The sequence below is a fragment of the Danio rerio genome, chromosome 21, assembly GCF_052040795.2.
Source record: "Danio rerio strain M-AB ecotype USA chromosome 21, GRCz13ab, whole genome shotgun sequence".
NCBI lineage: Eukaryota > Metazoa > Chordata > Actinopteri > Cypriniformes > Danionidae > Danio > Danio rerio.
The window spans coordinates 23,406,647-23,429,189 of record NC_141041.1 but is presented as its reverse complement, the minus strand read 5'-3'; the positions used below and the strand labels follow the sequence as shown (position 1 = coordinate 23,429,189).

Below are 22,543 nucleotides of genomic sequence, written 5' to 3'. Positions count from 1 at the left end.
CAGACAGTGAGGAGGAGGAAAGGACAAGTACCAACACCCGAGTAACGCTGCTGAGCAACTGCGTCATCTCGTCTAAATCAAGAACACTGAGCTAAAGGCACATGCTGACTAAAGAGAATTAATGGCATGGACAAAAGAAAATGAATGGAAGTGCTTTTTTTCCTCCCGGCGTTTACCATTGGCTCCAATCCAACTCATGAATCTTTATTAGTTATATGCAAAAAAAGATGAAGTGCATGATACTTATAAGACCTAAATGGAAACCATAGGTCCTCTACAGCGCTGCGATTCACAGCCTATAGAGCAGAAGCGATAGACGCTATGGTTTTGACGGCTCTCTAAGTACCTGCTGTTTTCCTCCAAGAGCTGTGCTTTTTACCGCTCTTCTCTTCCTCTTGGCCTGTCATGAGTGATTTCTTATCTGGTGGGGGCTGAAAAATAAAGCCTGTTTTTTTTTTCTTCTCTTCTCTTGATAACACTTCTTAAAGAGCTCTATCGTGGTCATGCAGGTGTGTATTACACAGAGAAAAGAGGAGGTGAGTGAGCGAGAGCCTGATGTTAATCCCCGCAGGCGAAGGAGACAAATCACAAAAACAAACTGATGAATGACTGCCACATTTCCGGTGAGATTTCACATTTAGCCGGCAGGACGGACGGACATGTGCGGACATTAGAGGCACAGAGAAATGAAGGGATGACTGATCGAACTGGTCCATGGGAACCCAGGACCCCACACTGACTTCAATGACGGCCAAATCCATCAGGGTGCAAAGTGGGGTGACATTTCAGTTACTTACCGTAGAACAGGTGAGACAAGGGGAATGTTTTAAATACAGAGTAAAATATGTTCAAGGGATAATTTGCCCAAAAATTAAGACTTTTCAACATCAGTAGGGTCCAAAAACAGAGTTCACACTTCAAAATAAATTCTCCAAAACATTGTTTTTGCAGCAACGCCATAGTAGAGCCATTTTCAAATATTCAAAGAAACTTTAAGTAAAGAGTTATTAAAAATATATTTATTTTCTTTAGGTTTTAATTTATTGTCTTCAGATTTGAGATTTGAGTCTTATGGGGAATTAAAAGGTGCTGCATTATAAATGGCTTTTCATGGAAACACTGATGCAAATAAAGAACCTTTATTTTTAAGTGTGTTAAACCCTCTTAAACAGAGTAAAGAATAAGAATGTTTCTTTAAAATCTCTTTTTAAAGCGGATAGAATGACCTTATTTATTTTTGGGTGAAATGTCACTTTAAAACTGATGCTAGCTATTGTACATATACATGGAATATGATCATATCAGTAAGTACACTCACATGCGCTCCATTAAGTTGAGTTGTTTGTGTGTTTGAATGATTTTGGTCTCTGCTGTCTTTAAGGACATAAACACATACACATTCATTTCAAATCTAATCGGAAGGTCACTTTACCTAGATTTTGCAGTCTTTTGTGAAGAAGCTATCATTATATCATGTACTGATACAAAAACATCACGTATATTTAATCTACTAAAAAGTGTTTTTTTAAAAAAAAAAAATCCTAAACTATTTTTTATGGTTTCTATTGTAACTTACTTCACTTTGGGATTAGTCAGACAACCTTATCACGTTTACAATTAGTTCAAAATGCTGCTGCAAGGCTTTTAACAGGTACCAAAAAACACGACCACATTACACCAGTTTTACGCTCTTTGCACTGGTTGACTATGCACTGAGTCACTTCTCTTAATTTTTAGGTCTCTAACTTATGTGTAAATGGGGGCGTAAGTCGAGGCTGAAATGTAGAGGTGACCGTGCTTTCGCAGTAGTTGGTCCTAGGTTGTGGAATGCTCTGCTCTCTCTGGATTAGATCTGTTTAATCTCTGTCTATTTTTAAATCTAGGTTGAAAACTTACCTCTTTGATTTGGCATTTTATCAATGAAAATTGTTTGTTTTAGCTATAATTTAACATTTTTCTTTGTTGTGATGTGTACAGTATTGTGCAGCACATTGGTCAACCTCTGGTTGTGTTCTAAAAATGTAATCAAAAATATCATCAAATACATAGTGTATGCTACTGTCCAAAGTCTGTTCAATTTTTTTTATTTTAATTTAAAAAACTGCATGCTAAGCAAACTAGTAAAAAAAAAAACAATGTAAAATTAAATCTTTTTAGCTTTAATTTTTATACATACATTTATTATTAAACATATGTTTACTTTATATATGTTCCGCTTCCTCAAATTTGTGTTTAAATGGATTTTTTTTCTCTAAATAACATCATACAGTATATTCTCTCAACCTCACATATAAACAGATCCCATGCTAGGATAGTAATAGATGTCACACTACTTTTGTTACTGTATCAAATTTGTCTTCTTTATAAACATGTACTTTAATATTTGTTGATATATATTTATTTTACCCTTTACTTATAGTTAAGTTATAATAGTATTCCTATTATGATTGTATAATAGTATAGTACAGTATAACTAAAAAATGATATTATGCTTTGATTAATACCATTACTATTTTTGAAGAGTACCAGGATTGGTTAAGATTGCGTTGGGCTTACAAAGTTTTTGTAATACTGTAAAACTCAAAAGTCACTGAGAATATATATATATATATATATATATATATATATATATATATATATATATATATATATATATATGTATATATATATATATATATATATATATATATGTATATATATATATATATATATATATATATATATTAGGGGTGTAATGATTTATCGCTGTACGATTTATTGCGATGCAAAAATGTCACAATATGCATCAGGGCGTTATGACGATTTCATTACGATACAACGTCCGTTTTCTCTTATTAGTTGAGCTGTTAGCACGAGAGCTACGTTCCACCTGCTGTCGCACGCGAGTTCAGATTGCAGCAGCAGTAATGTTAGCAGACCAAGATGAGTGGAGCTGAAATAGAGGATGGCCCATCCTCTCAAAATCAGACGTCTGTCAAAATCAGACGAATTATAATTCGACTAGTCAGAATGACAATTAGAGATATCTGCAATTACAATTGTACTAGTACGAAATCAGATTAGAGATATCTGCAAATATATTATGACTAGTCATTCCTCCATTGACTTCCATTGAAAAATATTTGCAGATATCTCTAAATGAGTTTTGACTAGTCACAATTGTAATTAGAGATATCTCTAAATTAATTAATTAAATATGAATTAAATATATTTATGGATAGTCAGAACAAAGGTTTAAATGCTAAAACTGCTTGCCATACGCGCGCGTCTGCTTCAGTGAACAGAACCTGCAGGTTGTGACTAATAAAGTAGTAAACAACATTCAGTTTGTGGAACAGAGTGATCGTTCAGGAGCCGCGTGGAAAGTATGAACAGCACTTAGCAGTGGAAATGAAACTGAAAACGTACACATTATTTAAACAATCATATCGCATTTTAGAGTTATGATTACGACGAGCATGAACTCTTTTGAGTACAGAGGTACACAAAAATGCACGTCAACATGATACACTTGATAGCGCCGACATCAGCGACGCCGAAGAAATAGTAAACCTGCCTAAACTGCTGAAAAGAGTCACGACTGTCCTGTGTAATAAAAAGACGGCCACCCTGTCACTCATTATGCCCAACATGAAGACAGCCATCCATAAAAACCTCTCAGACAGATACACATCAGTTCAGGATTATCTTATAGAACTGCTGATTACCTGGAAATGTGGATTTTTTTTGCACACACAAAAAACGCAAGTGACCAAGCAAAGCCTTAAGCTCTTACTGTTAAATTCAATTGAATAGAAAGCTTTTTTTTTTTGCACCTTTACTTAAATTGTTCCTTAATTTTGTCTCTGTCATTTCAATAATATTTTTAAAGAAGTTTTTAAAATGTTTTATTTTCCAGAGACAGGCCTGTTTAATTTATTTTCTTAAAGAAGGTTTAGTTTAACAAGTTGAAACAAAAGAAATACATAAAAAATAGTTTACTTGGTAAAATTTGCATTTCAGTTTAATTTTCAATTTTTATTCCAAATATCGTGATACATATCGAATCGTGAACATTATATCGTGATACACATCGTATCGTGAGCTGAGTGTATCGTTACACCCCTAATATATATATATATATATATATATATATATATATATATATATATATATATATATATATATATATATATATATATATATATATAGTAGAAAAAAGTATTTAAATGATTTAAAACTTTTTTGTGTATTTATTTTTTAGTTTTAAATGTTTATAAGAGTGCATGTAAATGTACTTAGTGATGACTGTGACTGACTGTTCCCCTCTCCCAAAGACTCAAAGCAGACATAATGAATAAACAGTGAGTTTTAATGCAAATTCTCCCACTTGGCTGCTTTTTAATTCAGACTCAGGCAAAACACTTCATCAAATCACTATGGAAACTACAGCAATGACTACTTCAGCTATCAGACATTACCATATATGAGAAATGGTTTTAATTTCAATGTTTTTACTCGCAAGAAGAGTCGGCTTACCTGGGCGAGATGTCGCACCCCTGCTGCATGAAGGCACCGAGTGAGAACCAGAGACTGTTGAAGATCCCGAACTCATTGGGGGGCTGGTCGCTGGGCAGACCGTCAGTGCCCTCTTCGGGCTCCTCGGTGTGCCACTCATACGGGCTGAAGCGGCTGACCAGGAAGAGCACCACGCTCACGCCTATATAGGCGAACACGATGCACATCCAGATCTCGTAGGCCAGTGGGTCCAGGAAGGAGAAGACACCCGGCTTGGACTTTTGAGGCTTCTTGATCATGATGGAGATGCCCAAGCTCATGAAGGGTTTCGAGAAGTCAATAACCTCCTCCCGGACCAAAGTTATAGTCAATGGGGCCACAGCGATTTCCGCTTTCTAGAAATAAAAGATAGACAGTGTAGAGTGGTTAGTGTGCTTTATTCTTCAATAACAACCACCTAAATTTACTTTACCCCACTTACTACAAGGCTACTTAATACAACAACGTAAAAATTAAACACAAAACATTGTTCAGACTTGTAATAGTTCTTTAAATAAACACAAACCTGACAGAAATGAAAACAGCTGAGTGGAGCATACACTAACCTACACATTTTTGGTTACATGATGGAGCCAAAAAGTCAAAAACAGTGGCAGGACAGACTAGTATATAAGTATAGATATTTATTGACGGTTAAGATAATTTGAAGTACCTGGATGAGCCTGTGCTGTTAGTTTCAGCGGCTGTTATCTGGGAATAGCATACCTTGGAATGTTTGACCAATTAGAATCAAGTATTACAGACAGCAGTGTAGTAATTTGCAATAACAACGGTCTAATAGGCATGAATTTGGATTTTACTATGATTAAAAAATGCTGTACAAGTATTTTTCATTATTAGTTTATGTTAATAAACAAATGAACTAAAATGGAGTAAGGAAATTTTATTGTAAAATGTGACCTGATTGTCAATGGGGCCACAGCAATTTCCTCTCTCTGGAAAAAAAAGTGTGCTTCGTATCAATCTTGATATTTAATCACACGAGAGTTAGCTATGCAAACTTGTTTAAAAGCAAAACATACATAATGACTTAGCTGGGTTTATACAGTAAATATTTGCTGGCATTTCATATCTTCACATTTTCAGTTATTTTAATGCTGTACTAAGAGGAGAATGAAAAGAGAAACATAACAAAGCACAATCTGCTGATTCCTACTTCTCCTCACATCATATTGTACAACTTCTTTAATTGAACAAGGCTTTGCATATTAATGCCAAAAAATCCAAGAAGTTAATCCAAAAGGCTTAATACTGAGGTTGTGTTTGGTGGAGAGGGATAAACTAATCAATGCAAAAAAAAAAAAAGATGCTTACAGCACAAAGCAGACTGTAGAGTCTAAAGTCAGGCTGCACGTTTTGCTGCACGGTAAATCCAAAAACTAGATTATTGTTGGTGACTTAGTGACACTTTAGGCCTCAGCAGGGCTGTGCACGACTAATCCAAAAAAGAAATTAAAGTTTCTCATAACTGGTCGACACTTTCAAGAGGAAAGCAAAACTTTGGCTTGTGTGTTTTCTAGTGCTCAGCAAAATCTACAAAATGACACTGGCTGTAAGCAGCGGTCATTAATAAACGTCTAAAGCCTCTTAAAGGTTCTTGTCTTTCTTTTTCTTTCTTTTTTCTCCACCAGAAACAACTTAAAGTTTTCAGTGAAAGCTGACAATTTATTCTCACATATACATCATACATATATAATTGTGAAATAATATTACATTTGTTTGATACATTTTTTTGTTAAAGTAATAATTCTCACTATTGAAGAGATAGTTCACCAAAGTTCACTTTTTTTTTCTTTTTTTGAACAAAGAAGAAGATATTTTGAAAAATGCTGGATGCTGGGACCCATTGACTTCCATAGTACTTGTTTATTTCCTTCTCTGGAAGTCAATAGGTGCAGCAACAGCATTCTTTAAAATATCAGAAGAAAGACACTCATACTGTAAATGTTTAAAACCACACGAGAGAGAGTAAATGATGAGGTAATTAAAATTTTTGGGTGAACTATCCTCTTTAACTAGTGGTTTAATTCCCTGCATATTATTAGAATAGGAAAGTACATTTTCTGTATGATCTTATTGTACATCTCTTATCCTGCTGTACTTTAATTATTTAACTACTTTAATTATTACCTACTACCATTACAATTAATAAGGAGCAAATTAGAATTTTACTGAGTCAGAAGTAATAGTTAATGGTTTATTAATAACTAGATTTGTACCTTAATAAAGTCTTACCCATTTTTTAATTAAAACATTTGTATTTTAATATACAGATATGGCAGAAATGAGGAGACAACTTTCTCAGTTTATTATAATTATGTAATTAAATTTGGAAGAAATACCATCAGACTTTTGCAGATAAAACAACAACTGCTAATTTTTTACTCAAACCCATACCTAACAGACACAGTAAATTCAGAGATAACAACAGATCTCTTGATTTGTTTCTAAACTGTATTTTAAAACACAAAGCTCAATTTTCCGTGTTCAGTGTCACATGATCCTCCAGAAATCATTCTAATATTATGATCTGCTGCTCAGCAAACATATAAAATATGTTTGAACGATATTAAAATAATTTTGGGGGGATTTTCATTGTGAAAGTTCTATACTTAATTTAAAGTAACATTTAATTTAAACAGTGTATCTGTTGTTATGAATAACTATTAAGCAGCATTTCCGCTGCACAATACATTCCGACACGACTGTCAGAATAAGCCCCCTTGTGGCAGTCGCACTGAATATTCAGTTTTGTCATGCACAATGGGAAGCTGATTCTCGTGTTGGTGTGCGAAATAAGAGTGCAAATGCAAGAGCATTTTTTCTACGTGTGTTCACCATGGCTGAACGAATGAATGAATTTATGATTACTGGAAACTCATCATAGACTGCTAAAAGTTTTGGAGGGAATGTGGAGACAAGATTAAAAAGAATATTATTATTACTTATTTATGAATATAATTTTTTTTAATATAGACTTTGTTCTGATTTTAAAAAATTACGGAAAACTCCTATTACTCATCTCGTGCGCACAGACCTGCTAAGACAACACTGGAATACATCACATCCGGTCGTCCAGTCGCATACGGTCTAGTCGCGGGAGTTATTTTATTTCTAGAATTAATATTTTATTTTATTAATATTTTATTTTTATTTTGAGTCGCAGCTCAAATCGGATCAGAATTTTCAGCATACGGAGATGATCGGAGCTCCACGCAGCTCCCGGACTCCTCTGCATTGGAAATGAATGACTTCCGGTCTAACGCTTGTCGTTTGTCATGTGCATTGGAAAGGTGGCTTTACTTTTGTTAAAATAAAACAAATAATTATTGCTGAATTATCGTATAAATATCTTAATCAATCAATCAATCAATCACACTGACCTCAAACATTTTAAATTACGGGAGATTTTAGGAAAAATTTTAGGAAAGCATTAAAACAAGAAATGAATGGCAAAACAGCCAATATTAAGCATGTCCATCAAACAATCAAATGTCATTTATAAATCTAATGCTAATGTCAGACAATTGCAAAAAAGGAAAATGCTTTACCCCGTACACCAGCTCCCCGACCATCCCGTTCCAGATCTTAGTCTCTGGGTCTCGAGCTCCGTACTTTCCATCAGGCACGATGGAGATCTTATACTTGAAACCGATGTGTTTGGCAATTTCAGATGCCAAATCCACACAGTATCCCTCATATTGCTCATTCCCCTCGTACATTTCCCAGTTTTTCTTCAGCATTACATACGGCCCTTCCTAAATGAACAAAACAGAGCACTTTCAATGGGCAGCATGTCACACTTCTAAACAAAACAAACATGTTCAAAGTGGTTGTAAACCTGCTATACATTTCAAATATGACTTATTGTGAAGGTATAGACGAACAAAGCTGCTTTTTAGATCTTAATGAACATAAATTACAGTCTTTATGTTCTCATGTACTAATCAAATGTTAGCCATAAAGAAACAATGAAAATATAGTTTTTTCTTTAACATAAGTCAATATGTCCTCACATTCCCTAATAAAGTATTATCAAACACTTTTAAAATATCCCAAAGGCTTTATGAAACCATAACAAAGGGTTCATACAAGTATTGAAATATCACATAAGGCATATAAAGATAATTACAGTCATTATAGGTTTGCGTGTGCTTATCAAATGCTAGCCATAAGAAAACAATGAAAATAAATATAGTTTTTTTACATAAAAGTCAACATGTCCTCATATTCCTCAATAAAGTATTATCAAACCCTTTTAAAATTTCACAAAGGCTGTATGGAACCATAACAAAGGGTTTATACAAGTATTGAAATATCCCATAAATCATATAAAGATAATTAAAGCCATAAAGAAACAATGAAAATATCATTTTTTCCCTTTAACATAAGTCAACATGTCCTCACATTCCTTTAAGTATTATCAAGCACATTTAAAGTATCACAAAGGCTTTATGAAACCATGACAAAGGGTTCATACAAGTATTGAAATGTCACATAGGCATAAAAAGATAATTACAGTCATTAGGTTTGCATGTGCTAATCAAATGCTAGCCATATACAGTAGAAACCTTTCGCTGCAAAAAAGGCTTTTCTTACTTAGAGTTTATATCTTATTTCTAGTCCAAATATCTAGGAATTTTCAAGCAAAAGACAAGCAAAAAATAGTCACGTTTTCAGAAATAATATATCAAAATTAAGTGAGTAACAAGCAAAATAATCTGCCAAATAATTTAGCTTTTTTTCTATTTGACAGAAGAATACTTTGACAGAATATTTAGCTTGTTTCAAGGAAAAACTAGCCTAATTTTGACATATTATTCCTTAAAACAAGACAATATTTAGTTTGTTAATAAAATGCTTCCAGATTTAATCATTTTTAGATATTTAGACTAAAAATCAGACAACAACAACAACAAAAAAATGTAAGAAAATAATTTTTGCAGCTTTTGAATTATCAAACAAAGGGTTAATACAAGCATTAAAGCACCCAAAACGTGCATTGTGTGTTGTACGTTTCAAAGCAATAAAAACTACCATATAAAATTCATTAGGTTTGCATGTGCTGATCAAATGCTAGCCCTATAAAGACCTTTCACTGCAAAAAAGTTTTTTTGTCTCACTACTAGTCCAAATATCTAGGAATTCTTAAATCAAGAAGCATTTTCTAGACAAGCAAAAAATATTGTCTCGTTTTCAGAGAGTATGTCAAATTAAGTGAGTTTTTCACTTAAAACAAGCTAAATAATCTGCCCAATAATCTTGTTTTTCATTTTGACATAAGAATATTTTGAATACCCTATTGGCAGATTATTTAGCTTGTTTTAAAGAAAAACCTGCCTAGTTTTGACATATTTATTCCTTAAAACAAGACACTCTATTTGTTTGTCTAGAAAATGCTGATTTAAGATTTTTGGATATTTGGACTAGAAACCAGACAAAAAAATAATAGCATATTTGGAGTGTTTTAATTGTCAAACAAACGGTTCATGCAAGCATTAAAGCACCCAAAACGTGCATTGTGTATTGTACATGCTTCAAAGCAATGTAAACTGACCTATAAAGTTCATTAAGTTTGCATGTGCTAACAAGATGCTAGCCACATAAAAACCTTTCAATACAAAAAAGATTTTAGTCTCACTACTAGTCCAAATATCTAGGAATTCTTAAATCAAGAAGCATTTTCTTGACAAAAAATATTGTCTCGTTTTCAAAAATAATTTCAAAATTAAGTCAGTTTTCCCATTAAAACAAGCAAAATAATCTGCCAAATAATCTTGTTTTTCCATTTTGACATAAGAATATTTTGCATAACCCATTGGCAGACTATTTAGCTTGTTTTAAGACAAAACTAGCCTAATTTTGACATATTATTCCTTAACAAGACACTCTATTTGTTTTTCTAGAAAATGCTTTTGGATTTAATTATTTTTAGATATTTGGACTAGAAACCAGACATAATTTTTTTTTAAGAAAATAAGAAACACATTTTTGAAGGGTTTTTAAATAATCAAATAAATGGTTCATACAAGCATTAAAGCACCCAAAACGTGCATTGTGTATTGTACATGTTTCAAAGCAATAATAACTGACTCATAAAATTCATCTCCACAATTTATTTAAATTGCTTTGCAAGCCAAACAGCACATTATGGCTAAAGCACATTGGTGCTACAGTTCAGAAGCAAAAAGTAGCTCAGAAAAACCCACACCGCAAACACAAACGGTCATTTTAGTCATCAGCATGATGTACCGTCACAACAAACAATATCTAACACAATACAGGTGCCGTACAGCAGCAAATAAAAATGTTTACTTGCAAGCAGCCGGCAGAGCATTTACATAAAAATCCTGAAAACTTGCTTTCCTTTTACAAATATTTCCTAAGCCATATGGCTAGGCTAAAATGATGAAAGGCAGAAAGCCCAGTAGGGAGAATTAAATATTTCACACACAGCAAATAGAGCTCTCCGCACTGAATGTCAACGGAAGATCCGTTTCATCTCAAATTTGTTTGATGTATGAGAATGCAGCCTTCTCCTCCAATCTTTTTTCACAAGCTCAGGGCAGCGCGATGTTCCTGGGCAGTGTTTTTCTACAGGTAAAAATGGAAATAAAAGGATGTAGTGTTTGTAGCAGGTAACGCCTCGAGCGCGGGTGATCTCTATTCTTGCGTCATGAGGCAGTCATGCAAAATCATGTTCTTACAAAGACCACATCAATTCTTTATCACTCACTACTTAGAAACCTAAAGCGATTATTCATCTTAAAATGGAAACGATCTAAATGTCATATGAGATTCAAAACCCATGACTAGAACCAGACACAACCTGTAGACTTTTTTTTGTTATTTATGTGAAGAATTTTGTAAACCATCTGTAAATTTGTGTGAAATGATTTTGGGAGTATCATAACTAAAAACTTAATATATGAAATAAAAAATAATAATTTCTTTACTTTTATTTAATGTTTACAATGCAAATCCGATTAGATACACTTATTTGGTACACAAAACAAGTGTCTTTTATAATATATCTGCTACAAGACAGATAATATTACTTTACAAACTGTATTCTAAATAAATCAAATGAACATTTTCATCTTAGTCAATAATATCACTGAAATTAATTTAAAAACTCAATAAATATAAATTTACAAACAAGTAAATAAATAGACTAAATGGTGGGCTATAAATCTGTTTATAGTTTCACAGTTTCCTAGCCATTACTTACTTTAATTCATTGGAATACAAAAAGAGACAGTTTGCCATAATAATCAAGCAGCTCCTTTTTGTACATTGAAAGTGAATTTTGCTCAAACTTTAAACCGTTTTATTATGTTTTTTTTATAACACTTTTTTAGACTTTCTTTAGTCATCACTCACCTTTATTGTAATTATCTACATTGAAATAAGTTGGGAGTGGAGACCAAGTTCAATTTTATTCTGTGGCATTTCAGAAGTTGAAATAGAGAAAAAATATTTTTGGTCTTCTTTTATGATACTTTCTAAATGTTTTTTCGTTCTCTAATGCACATTCACCTTCTTTGCATGCTTGGCTTTTCTTTAACACACAATAGTTGTGAACATATATCAAGTCAAATGTCATTCTATGGTTTTATTTGCCATTATAATTATTTTGGACTGCTTTTATTAAATGTTCACGGTGCTTTAGTAGTCTTTGTTCCCTATTTATCTCCAAAGTATATTCAACTTTCTTTATTCCACACAATGAAAGTGAATACTGACCAAGCTACATTTATTTCTCTGACAATATAAAATTTTAAGTACACTGCTAAGTCTGCTTTTATATTTTTCAGCAATATATAGAAAATAAGCATTGTGAACATTCTTAAAAACATCTTTTGTGCTCCACAGAAGAGAGTCATAAAGGTTTGGAAGAAAACAAGAATCAATTTTAATGGACCCTTTAAATTCTGCTGCTATTGTAAATGTAATGTAAAGTACACTTTTAAACTTAACTATTTTTGTCCCACAGAGATGCCATAGAAATGACTAGAGGTGCTTTGTGTGCACTTTTGTTGAACCATTCATTGATCAGTTCATAAAAGTATTATCTTTTTCTTAGTATAAACAACATTTTAATAGTCTAAAGAACATATTTCCACTGTAAAACAAATGGGTGGCAAAGGGATAGTTCACACGAAATTGAAAATTCTGCCATCATTTTCTCACCTTTTACTGGTTGCAAACTTGTTTGACTTTCTTTCATTGAACTCATTGAACATTTTAAAGACAGATGGAAATTTCTACAGTAACTAATGAATTCCATGATATTTGTTTTTTTTCTACTATGAAAGTCAATGGTTACAGGTTTCCAGCTTTTTTTTTAAATATCTTAAATGTTCAACAAAAAAAAAAACTCAAAGGTTTGTAACCACTTGAAAGTTAGCAAATAATGGGTAATTTTTCATTTTCGGATGAACTATCCCTTTCTACAGTTGGAATCAGAATTGTTAAACTCCCTTTGATTTTTTTTGTCTTTTTTAAATATTTCCCAAATAATGTTTAACATAACAAGGACATTTTCACAGTATGTCTGATGATATTTTTTCTTCTAGAAAAAGTCTTATTTGATTTATTTCGGCTAGAATAAAAGCAGTTTTTAATTTTTAAAAAAACAGTTTTAAGGACAAAATTATTAGCCCCTTTAAGCCATAAAGAAGTGTCTTGAAACATATCTAGTCAAATATTATTTACTGCCATCATGGCAAAGATAAAATAAACCAGTTAGAAATGAGTTATTAAAACTATTATGTTTAGAAATGTGTCGAAAAATTCTTCTCTCCGTTAAACAGAAACTGGGGAAAAAATAAACAGGGGGGCTAATAATTCTGGAGTGTTAATAATTCTGACTTCAACTGTAAATGGAACTATTGGTGCTAATAAAGAACCTTATTTTTAAGAGTGCATACTAGAAAACTTGTATTTCAAAGAATGTCCACGATATCTTAATGGAGACATCATAATGAACGCAATAAACAGCAATCATGATTTCATATACAATATGCCATATTCAAATTCAGCATGCTGTAAAAACCTTGCCCTTCTATTTCAGCACATGTGATATAAATGCTAAAAAAAAAGACTTCCATGAATCCATCCAGTTTTCCAATCCTGCATCCCTACAGGTCTTCTCCACTCATGATCGAGCTGCTTATTAGAGCTTGTCTTTGTCTCTGCGACGGCTCCATTTCTCATTGTGGCATTCATTTAGGCTCAGGTAGCGGTTTCCATGTTTTTGCCCTCAGTTCTGATTTGTCTCTCTGTCTGTCCGCGCTTCAGTGAGCTCTTCCGTTGGCTGCTCAGTTTCTTAATAAGGGGTTCCTCACCAGCGGCTGAAAAGAGGAGGATTTGGCTTCAGCTGCGACACTCCAAAACCTTAGCATTTAGCAAATATGTTTCTCAATGTCCCCTGTATATACATGGAAGACACTCTCTCCTAATACAGAATGTTTCCCAGTCATGCAGTGTTTAATGAGCAAAACAACATAGAGACGAGTCCAAGACGGGTCACTTTTTTTTTGGGGGGGGGGACAGTACACGTGAGGAAGGCAGATGATGCACACGGCTTATTCACAATGCCATGGCAGCACACATTTACACAGCACTGTTGAGAGATGCTATTTAACACACATAAAAGAGCATTACGTTTATCTGAATGGACAGCAGTATGATTGACAGGTCGTACAGAGGAAAGAAAAAAAAGAGTGCTTTGATGAACAGCACGGATCAGCTTTTGAGATTTTTCTGCAGCATTTGCAGATCTGTATCTTTGTGTGTGTGCATGTTATGAAGAAATTCACTGCGAAATGTGCATATTTTTTCCCCCGCCATGTGTATGAGAGGAGCTCTTGGCAAATGGAAGCTTTCAGATGAAGGACAAACACCACAGGTTGTGTTATTGTTAAAAAGTGTGTCAGGAAAGGCTGCTACTCACCATGATAGTCGTCACAATTACGGTTCGATTCTCCATGCCAGACGTTTCGTTGGGAAGCAAGGCGTGATCCTGGGTCAGAACCAGTTTATCAGCATCGTTCCAGTATCCGATCTGGAGACGGGACAAGCGTGAGAATGAGAATCCAGACCCAACTGAGAGCAATTGAACACATGCAAGCATTTCCATATGGGTAAGTGTATGTAAATGTGTGTAAATAATGTGATGACTAAGTTGGGCTAAACTATTATAGTTTTTCCTCAAATGCTTTGGCTCAATTCTCGATTTAAATTTTTAATTTTCAAAACAATAAGTTTAGATTTCTGGACAATTAGCTTATTGTTTACTTCAGAGTGGCAAGTCCTATTGATTTAGGTAAATTGCAAATGCTTTGGCACATGTCTGCAAACAGTAAGTACAACTGTCTGTAGTTTGGATAAAAACTAACTGTGTATGGCGCTGTTGATCAAAACCGATGAGCCGATTCTCATTTAAACTGTCAAACTCTTCACAACTTCTCAATAATTTTTTATTGTGCCACCAAACTCAAATCAATTTACAGTTTTTCTTGTTTGCTTTAACCTGGTTAAAGTTAAACTAGGTTCCACTTCATTTTCATTATCACTATCCCAGCAAAGCAGAAGACATGTCTTGCATATGTGTAAACCCTTTCACATTGTGTTGACACATTTTCCCCACCATTTTTTAAAACAGTTAACACGGATGTCATTCAAGCAGTCCAAACTCTATTGTTTAAGCTATGGTAACCAAATAGAAACCATCTATTCCTAACAAAACTACCAAGATCAGTATGAATTCACTGAAGCACCGGTTTGACACTCCTTCACACAAATCTTTAATTAGCAATCAGTCTGAAAACATCAAATATTATACAGTGGAAGGTCTGTGTTCTGTGCCAGCATGGATGGAGAAGGTAAATAGTGGCTATGTCCTATACTCCCAATAGATTTGACTGTATATTGGTTTACATGTGTTTTCTCTAATATTTACACTATTTTATTACTTTTTGTCTGTTTTTTTTAAGCATTTCAGATTTCAGCCACAGTTCTGGATCCAATTCTTCGCAAAAAGGCAAATTTGACAGCCCAAATAGAAAGACAACAAATGGCATTGGCAATAGGCTACAATGGCAAGCAATAGTACACTGATTCACACTGAGTTCTGTATTTTGTGTTTTATTGTCCATTGTGTAATGATTGATTGAAAAAGCTCATATACTTGTTTGCAAGTTGTGTTGTTTGAAGGTAAAACTAACTTTTGTTGCACATTTAAAACGGTATGTGCTTTTTGCAAGCAAAATATGTCATTTTGACCATGAGTTCGCTGTTTAGGCCTGAGTGTTAACTGTTTTGAAAATGTGGAGTTTTAGTTTACGGCTGGATCAAAGCAATCAAGAAAAACTTTATTCAATTACCAAACATTTGTATTTGTATTGCCATTTTTTGTAATGCTTGCTAAATTGGTAAATGACCTCTAGTTGCAATACAATTTGCGTTATCTATTTATCAGTCAAGTTTGGTAACATGCATATACAGTTGAAGTCAGAATTATTAGCCCCCCTGAATTATTAGCACCTGTTTTTTCCCCCAATTTCTGTCTAAGAGATTTTTTTCAACACATTTCTAAACATAATAGTTTTAATAACTCATTTAATACCTCATTTCTAATTCTTATCATTTCTAAGAAATATGTAATGTAATGTGTATTTATATAGCGCATTTATTGTGTATGGCCATCCAGCGCATTTATTGTGTATGGCCATATAGTGCATTTATTGTGTATGACCATTCATTGTGTATGGCCATACAGTGCTTCAATCATGAGGATATCTCTCAACACCACCACCAGCGTGCAGCATCCACTTGGATGATGCGAAAGCGGCCATAGCACAACGGCGCCAGTGCGCTCACCATACACCAGCTATAGGCTGATTAAAGCCAATTCAGCGGATGGGGATGATTGGGAGGCCATGGTGGTTAAGAGCTGAGAGGGAATTTAGCCTGGACACCGGGGTTACACCCTTACTCTTTACGAAAAATGCAATGGGATTTTTAAGACCACAGAGAGTCAGGACTTCGGTTTAACATATTATCCGAAAGACGGCACTCACTGACAATATAGTGACCCATTTACTTCAATGGGGCATTAGGAATTAACAGATCCCAAGTTGAGCACCCCCCTGCTTGCCTCACTAACACCACTTCCAAAAGCAACATAGTTTTCCTATGTGGTCCCCCATCCAGGTACTGACCAGGCACAGCCCTGCTTAGCTTCTGTGAGTAAATGGTCTTGGGCTGCAGGGTGCTTTGGCCATATCACAACATGAAATATACAATACAGCAATTGGACAAGCAAGACTGCACTTTGCATGTAATACATTTGTACATAAATAAATGTGCTGTATAAATACAAATGTTCATTTATTTTTTTCCTATGTACTATTTATTCTTCTCAACAAATATCAGATTTTTAAAATCTTAATTTTCCATGATTGTCATGGTGAATAACCAACTAATCATTTTGAGCAGTGTGGCTCACACAATGACAAATACACTTTATGTTTTGGTGGTCTTGGCCAAATTACTGACACAATAACTAGGTTTTGAAGCATGCATTAAATGTTTTGGGGAGTAACTACATTTTGCAGACATGCAATAAAGTTCTGAAGTTCCAGCAAACAGTTTTGACATTTGCACTCACAGTTTAGAGAATGTTAAGACTGTTATGAAAAATGTACCAAAGCAATTAAGAAAAATTATAATCCTTTGACAACTGATCTGCAGATTAATAGTCAATGGGGTCTGAAAATAACAGCTTGAAAAAATACATTTAAAATATATTTGTTTCTTTACCAAAGAAATTAAGTCAACTGGGTTTGGAACAACATGTCATTTATTTTGAAGTGAAATATGTTTAAGGCCATTTTAAAGTATAGCATTGTTCAAAACTTTGGGATTGGTAAAGTTAAAAGAAAAGAAAAACAGAAATGAGGAAAAATCAAGAAATCATTTCATTCAATTACAATATTGCAATATATTAAAGAAATAGGAGATGACATGAAAACTTTTAGCTTCTCTGGATATTCTGGAATTAGTATCTAAGGGTTTGAGAGTTTTTTATTCTATAAATGTCTGATAACATTTATTCAAAATTTAAAATTTAAATACTATAAATTTTCCCCCAATGAAATGTAAATGAGTGATTTTTTCCACCAAATACTGATTTCTTAAATTAACATTTGTATTGTGCTGTCTAAAAATAGCCACAAATGAATCTAAAAACATGGCACATTTTAACATAAATTTTTATTTTATATTGCAAAAAGTTTCACTTTACAAAATTAGTTTACTCGAACAAAGTGTAGAATTTAGAAAACAAACTAAGAATTTCCAAAGTGGTTTTTAAATTTTGTCCATAGTTGTGAGTAAATATATCAAATGAATCTTATATTTTTGTAACATTCTATCAAAAAAAAATCAACTAATCATTATTTCTATATCACATTCACAATGTAGATTGTGTTGAAGCAGCATAATATAGAACATATCATAAAATATGAAAAAAAAAAAGCCCATCTATGGTGAGCAGAAGAAACTTTTAAAATCGTACAGACCCCAAACTGAGAGTATTTTCAAAATAAATGTATTGTTTGTAAAGTGTTCATGAAGACCCTAAAGATGAATGTTGTTGTTTCGGCATCTCTGCATGTATGTTTTTGGCTGTGGGGTGAATAACAGTCAGACAGCCTGTGTGTGCCCGTGTCCTTACAGGACCCAGCTGAACGGCAGAAGGAAGAGCCTCAAGCGGGGCTCACGACCGCCTGATAAATGAGTGTCAACCGCTGGCGGCTCGTTCCTGTGCCCATCAGTCTTTCCCCCGGTGCCCTGCTCAACACTCCATAAAGCAGAGGCTCCTCATAACTCCAGAAGAAGGTGTGTGACAGCAGACTTTATGGTACATACAGAGATCTGATGCTAAAACCACCAGACCATTCAAGGCTGACCTTGGTGTATTATTTCCAAGCTGTTCTGTATTACATCTTACACAATTCAGTTACAATTTACAGTGGTCCCTCGTCATAACAGATTTCACCTTTAGCGGTCTCGCAGATTTTTTTTTTGTGCAATTTGACATGCTTTTTTACAGCGCATTGTGTTCTGCTTCCTGATTGGCTGTAGACCATTGTCAATCAATCTCTTCCGTGCCGTGTCTGTTGTACAGTACAGAATACTTTCAGCTTGCCAAATTGACATAAATCATCGATTGCTAGCAGTGTGACCCTGAAGTACTGTACTGTACTGTATGTTAGCAAGTTTTCTCCCCAACAAACCCCACAATGTCGACGAAACATTCTGCATCATCAAAGGCACCCACGGTACCACCCAAAAGGCAGAGGAAGATGCTAGCCATTGCACAAAAAGTTGGACTTCGGGATATGCTAAAGGAAGGCAGAACTTACGAGAGTGTTTAAATAAGAGAGAAAAGTGTGAAAATGTTATTGCTTATTTGAGAAAATAATGTAGTGAAGGGTTTTACAGACTTAAAGAGCCCCTTATTATGGGTTTTTGAAAATAACCTTCCATGTAGTGTGGTTAGGTTTGGGGGTGAGGTGTCTGACTAACACTGTTGAGAACTGGGTACTGTGTACTGTGGTGTTAGTAAGTTAACTACTGCGAAGTGTGTTTTGGGCGGCCACTGTGATCGGATCCTATGCCATTGTTGGCGACCCGGGGGTTTCACAGATCGTACCAAAATGCTGAGGACCAGGGGGTGGGGGTGGTTGAAATTACGGAAGTTTTATGGGATGAATAACAGGAAACTCCTGGGAAAAACAGGAGTGTTGGCAGGTATGATCACACATACACTCTGCACTCTGACTACTTCAATATTGTTGATAAGCCGTGCTGGGCATTTCACTCATGCTGAACGCTTTCGACCAATCGCAACAGGCAGTCATCAATCTTATCAGCGCAGATTAGCTACGCACTAAGGAGAGGTTTGGGAACAAATATAATCGCTGAACGATTTATATGGGAGTCACTGGGATAATTAGGTAAAAATAAATACACATTGTAAGACAATGAATGTGTTTTTTTTTTTGACCTTGCATGCATATTAGGCTGTTGTTGGAGCCCCTTAAAATCAAAATATGACCCTTTTTAATGTATGATAGTGGCTCTTTAAACAGCTATAATAATAGTGAAAAATTAAGCTGACAACTTTGCGGATATTACCTATTGTGTGTTATTTATAAGAATGTACCTCCCGTTATTAACGAGGGACCACTGTAATTGAATTCCATCTATTTACAGCACATTAGAAAAATAACATGTTAATTAATGCAGTTAGTAGGTTTTAATTAATGAATTAACATTAATATTATTATAGTATTAAGTGCATAACAATAATATAACATTTTTGATAAATTTCATAAAAGTTTAATTTATAAAATAAAATAAAAGTCTTAATAGATAAAGGTCACACTATGAAAACTTGTACATTTCCAGTGTAAACAGTTGAATTTATTATTTTCTATTAGGGCTTTTCTTTGTTTTTCAGCTTTAATGTAGTGTTTTAATAGTTGTTTTTTTTATTTGTCTATATATTTGTATGAAATGAATAATATTATTCTATACTATTAATAATTTGAAATGGTTTTATTTCATATTTGCCATTTTCATTTTTAGTAAATATTTTTCATTTACAGTAATTTCAATTTTTATTTTAGTTTTAGTATTAAATTAATAAAAATGATACGAATCTTCATATAAAAAATATTAACATGTTAAAATATTTGTAGTAATCCTTTTAATTAACTTTTATTTCATTCCAAAGGTACAAAAATGACTTAAGTTCCATGAATTTATTTTCTGTCCATTTTTAGTAATTATTTTTCTTAACGGGTCTGTTTAGTTTACATTTTTATTTTAGTTTAAGTGTTAACTAAATGAAAATGATACACATCTTTATGTAAAATAATTTACATTTATATATATATATATATATATATATATATATATATATATATATATATATATATATATATATATATATATATATACACATTGTAGAAAATAGGTTCCACACAATTGATTTGTGTTGCGACAACATAAAGGATTTAAGTAAGCTTATTAGATTTCACAAATATAAGTGAATTAAACAACAAACAATTAATTTGTCTGGAAAACAAAAACAAGGATTGTGTTATTTCAGCTTATTTTAAGTAGTTTGAACAAACAGCAAACATAATTTTTAGATTGCATGTATTAATCCTTAGTTATCTTTTATTTCATTCCAAAGGAACAAAAATTACTTTAGTTCAATGATTTAAGTTTTTCTTCAACTATGATAGCCTAACTCCCTTTAACGTCACCAACACTGAGACAGTTATTTAACTAAATATAATACAGAATAATTCATTTAATTTCCACACAGTATTCCCACAGGGCCAAGACGGTCATAAAAAAAAAAAGCCTACTCGCTCCGTCATACAGACGTGGGCAGAAAACAGAGCACGGTGACAGGAAACACTGTGTGGGAGATCCAGAGCAGAATAATGTCCATTTCTATGAAAATCATCATCCATGATTTACAAGAGCCTTAATGATGCATACAGGCTTATAAGTCATCTAAAATGGCTGTAAAACACGATTTTCACCAAGTTAAGAGATGCATATATGCATGAAATGAGCATGCGGTGAAGTACTGTAAAAGATTGTTCAAAAAGAAAATGCTGACTATAAAATAATAAAGACTCATCAGGGTCTCCTGGGATTGATCTCGCAGAAACAGCTGCATCAAGTGAAGCACAGAGCGTTAAGCACATCGCAAAACACAATGAATTACACTGAAATGATGCTCGACAGATGAGACAGACAGAAAGCAAACCATAATTACACTTTCTCTGAATAAAAACACAAACAGGAAAAACTTGACTGGGATTTTTTTTAGGGTAAGACACTGGCAAAAACTTATTTTATTATACGGATTTCAATTTTGAGATCTTTTCATTAAATACTGAATTATTATTAAGAAAACATCCAAATAAGGCTTTTTATGTTATTTTGTTGCACTTTATCAATTTGTGCCAGTTGATTTTAATTATAATACATAAAATAAAAAAAATTAAACGGGGTTTTTGTTTCAAAATGAGCTTTTTTTTCTCCTGCTTTTGGCCATAAATCTTCACTTTAGCAGCACTTGCAAACACCAAACTGTACATTTTTTTATTTATTTCTCTATTTTGAATTATTTTACAAAAGTAAATGTTTATATACAGCATATACTGTATAGCAAGTGTGCAATGTGCTCTCGACATTGGTGGAAGCATACAGTTTTTACCATATATAAGTACACCCCTCACAAATTTCTCATTTAAATTCTTATTTTTAATAGGAATCTACACAATATTATATTTGTGCATAATACTGTAAATTAGATTAGTCAGAACTGAAGCCAAGTCTGGAGTTTATCTACCAAAACAATTTACGATAACGGTCCAAACACTAGTACACCCAAATTTATATGTTACGAAAAAAAAAATTATTATTATTATTAATAATAATTATTATTATTATTATTAATAATAATAATAATAATATTAATAATAATAACAAATTATATATATAAAAAAACAAGCTCTGGAGTCAATTCTTCTATATTTTAGAAAAGAATGACAACTTACCCTTCTGGGGCCGTTACTTTTTAATTCAAAAACATCCATAGTGTAGTTGACTCTGCGGCCGTAGTGGTCAAATTGGACATTTCCTGTTAATCCTTGGAGGTGCACCTGGATTACAGTGATAAACAATGTCATTATAGCTTATCCAACCACCGCAAAGCACTTCATTTACACATCCACTTGCTTTTCTGAACTTTAACCAGCTTTCTTCTGGAAATATCAACCCCACACCAGTGTTTCTCAAACTGTGGCTAATCGAAAAAAAGAACGCCTAAAAAAGGCCTCAAAAGTTAAAAGTCTAAGCACAGTCATGAGAGATGTCATGCTAT

At 33.5% G+C, this 22,543-nt stretch overlaps 2 protein-coding genes across 12 annotated transcripts in view; one reads left to right on the top strand and one right to left on the bottom strand.

The window, feature by feature from the left end:
• The window catches only part of LOC147838831 (odorant receptor 131-2-like), a 1,093,102-nt gene that overhangs the window by 601,864 nt on the left and 468,695 nt on the right, over nt 1-22,543 (top strand). The window lies entirely within an intron of this gene.
• Nucleotides 1-22,543, bottom strand: part of gria4b (glutamate receptor, ionotropic, AMPA 4b) — a 201,234-nt gene that overhangs the window by 31,176 nt on the left and 147,515 nt on the right. For all 10 annotated transcript variants that reach the window (XR_015519488.1, XR_015519489.1, XR_015519490.1 and 7 more), the window contains 4 exon segments: nt 22,218-22,322; nt 14,516-14,626; nt 8,109-8,315; nt 4,519-4,892 (listed from right to left, as the gene is read on the bottom strand). Coding sequence is in view for 7 of the 10 variants with exons in the window: in NM_212752.2 (NP_997917.2) it covers nt 4,519-4,892; nt 8,109-8,315; nt 14,516-14,626; nt 22,218-22,322 (797 nt within the window). In the remaining 3 variants the exon portion in view is untranslated.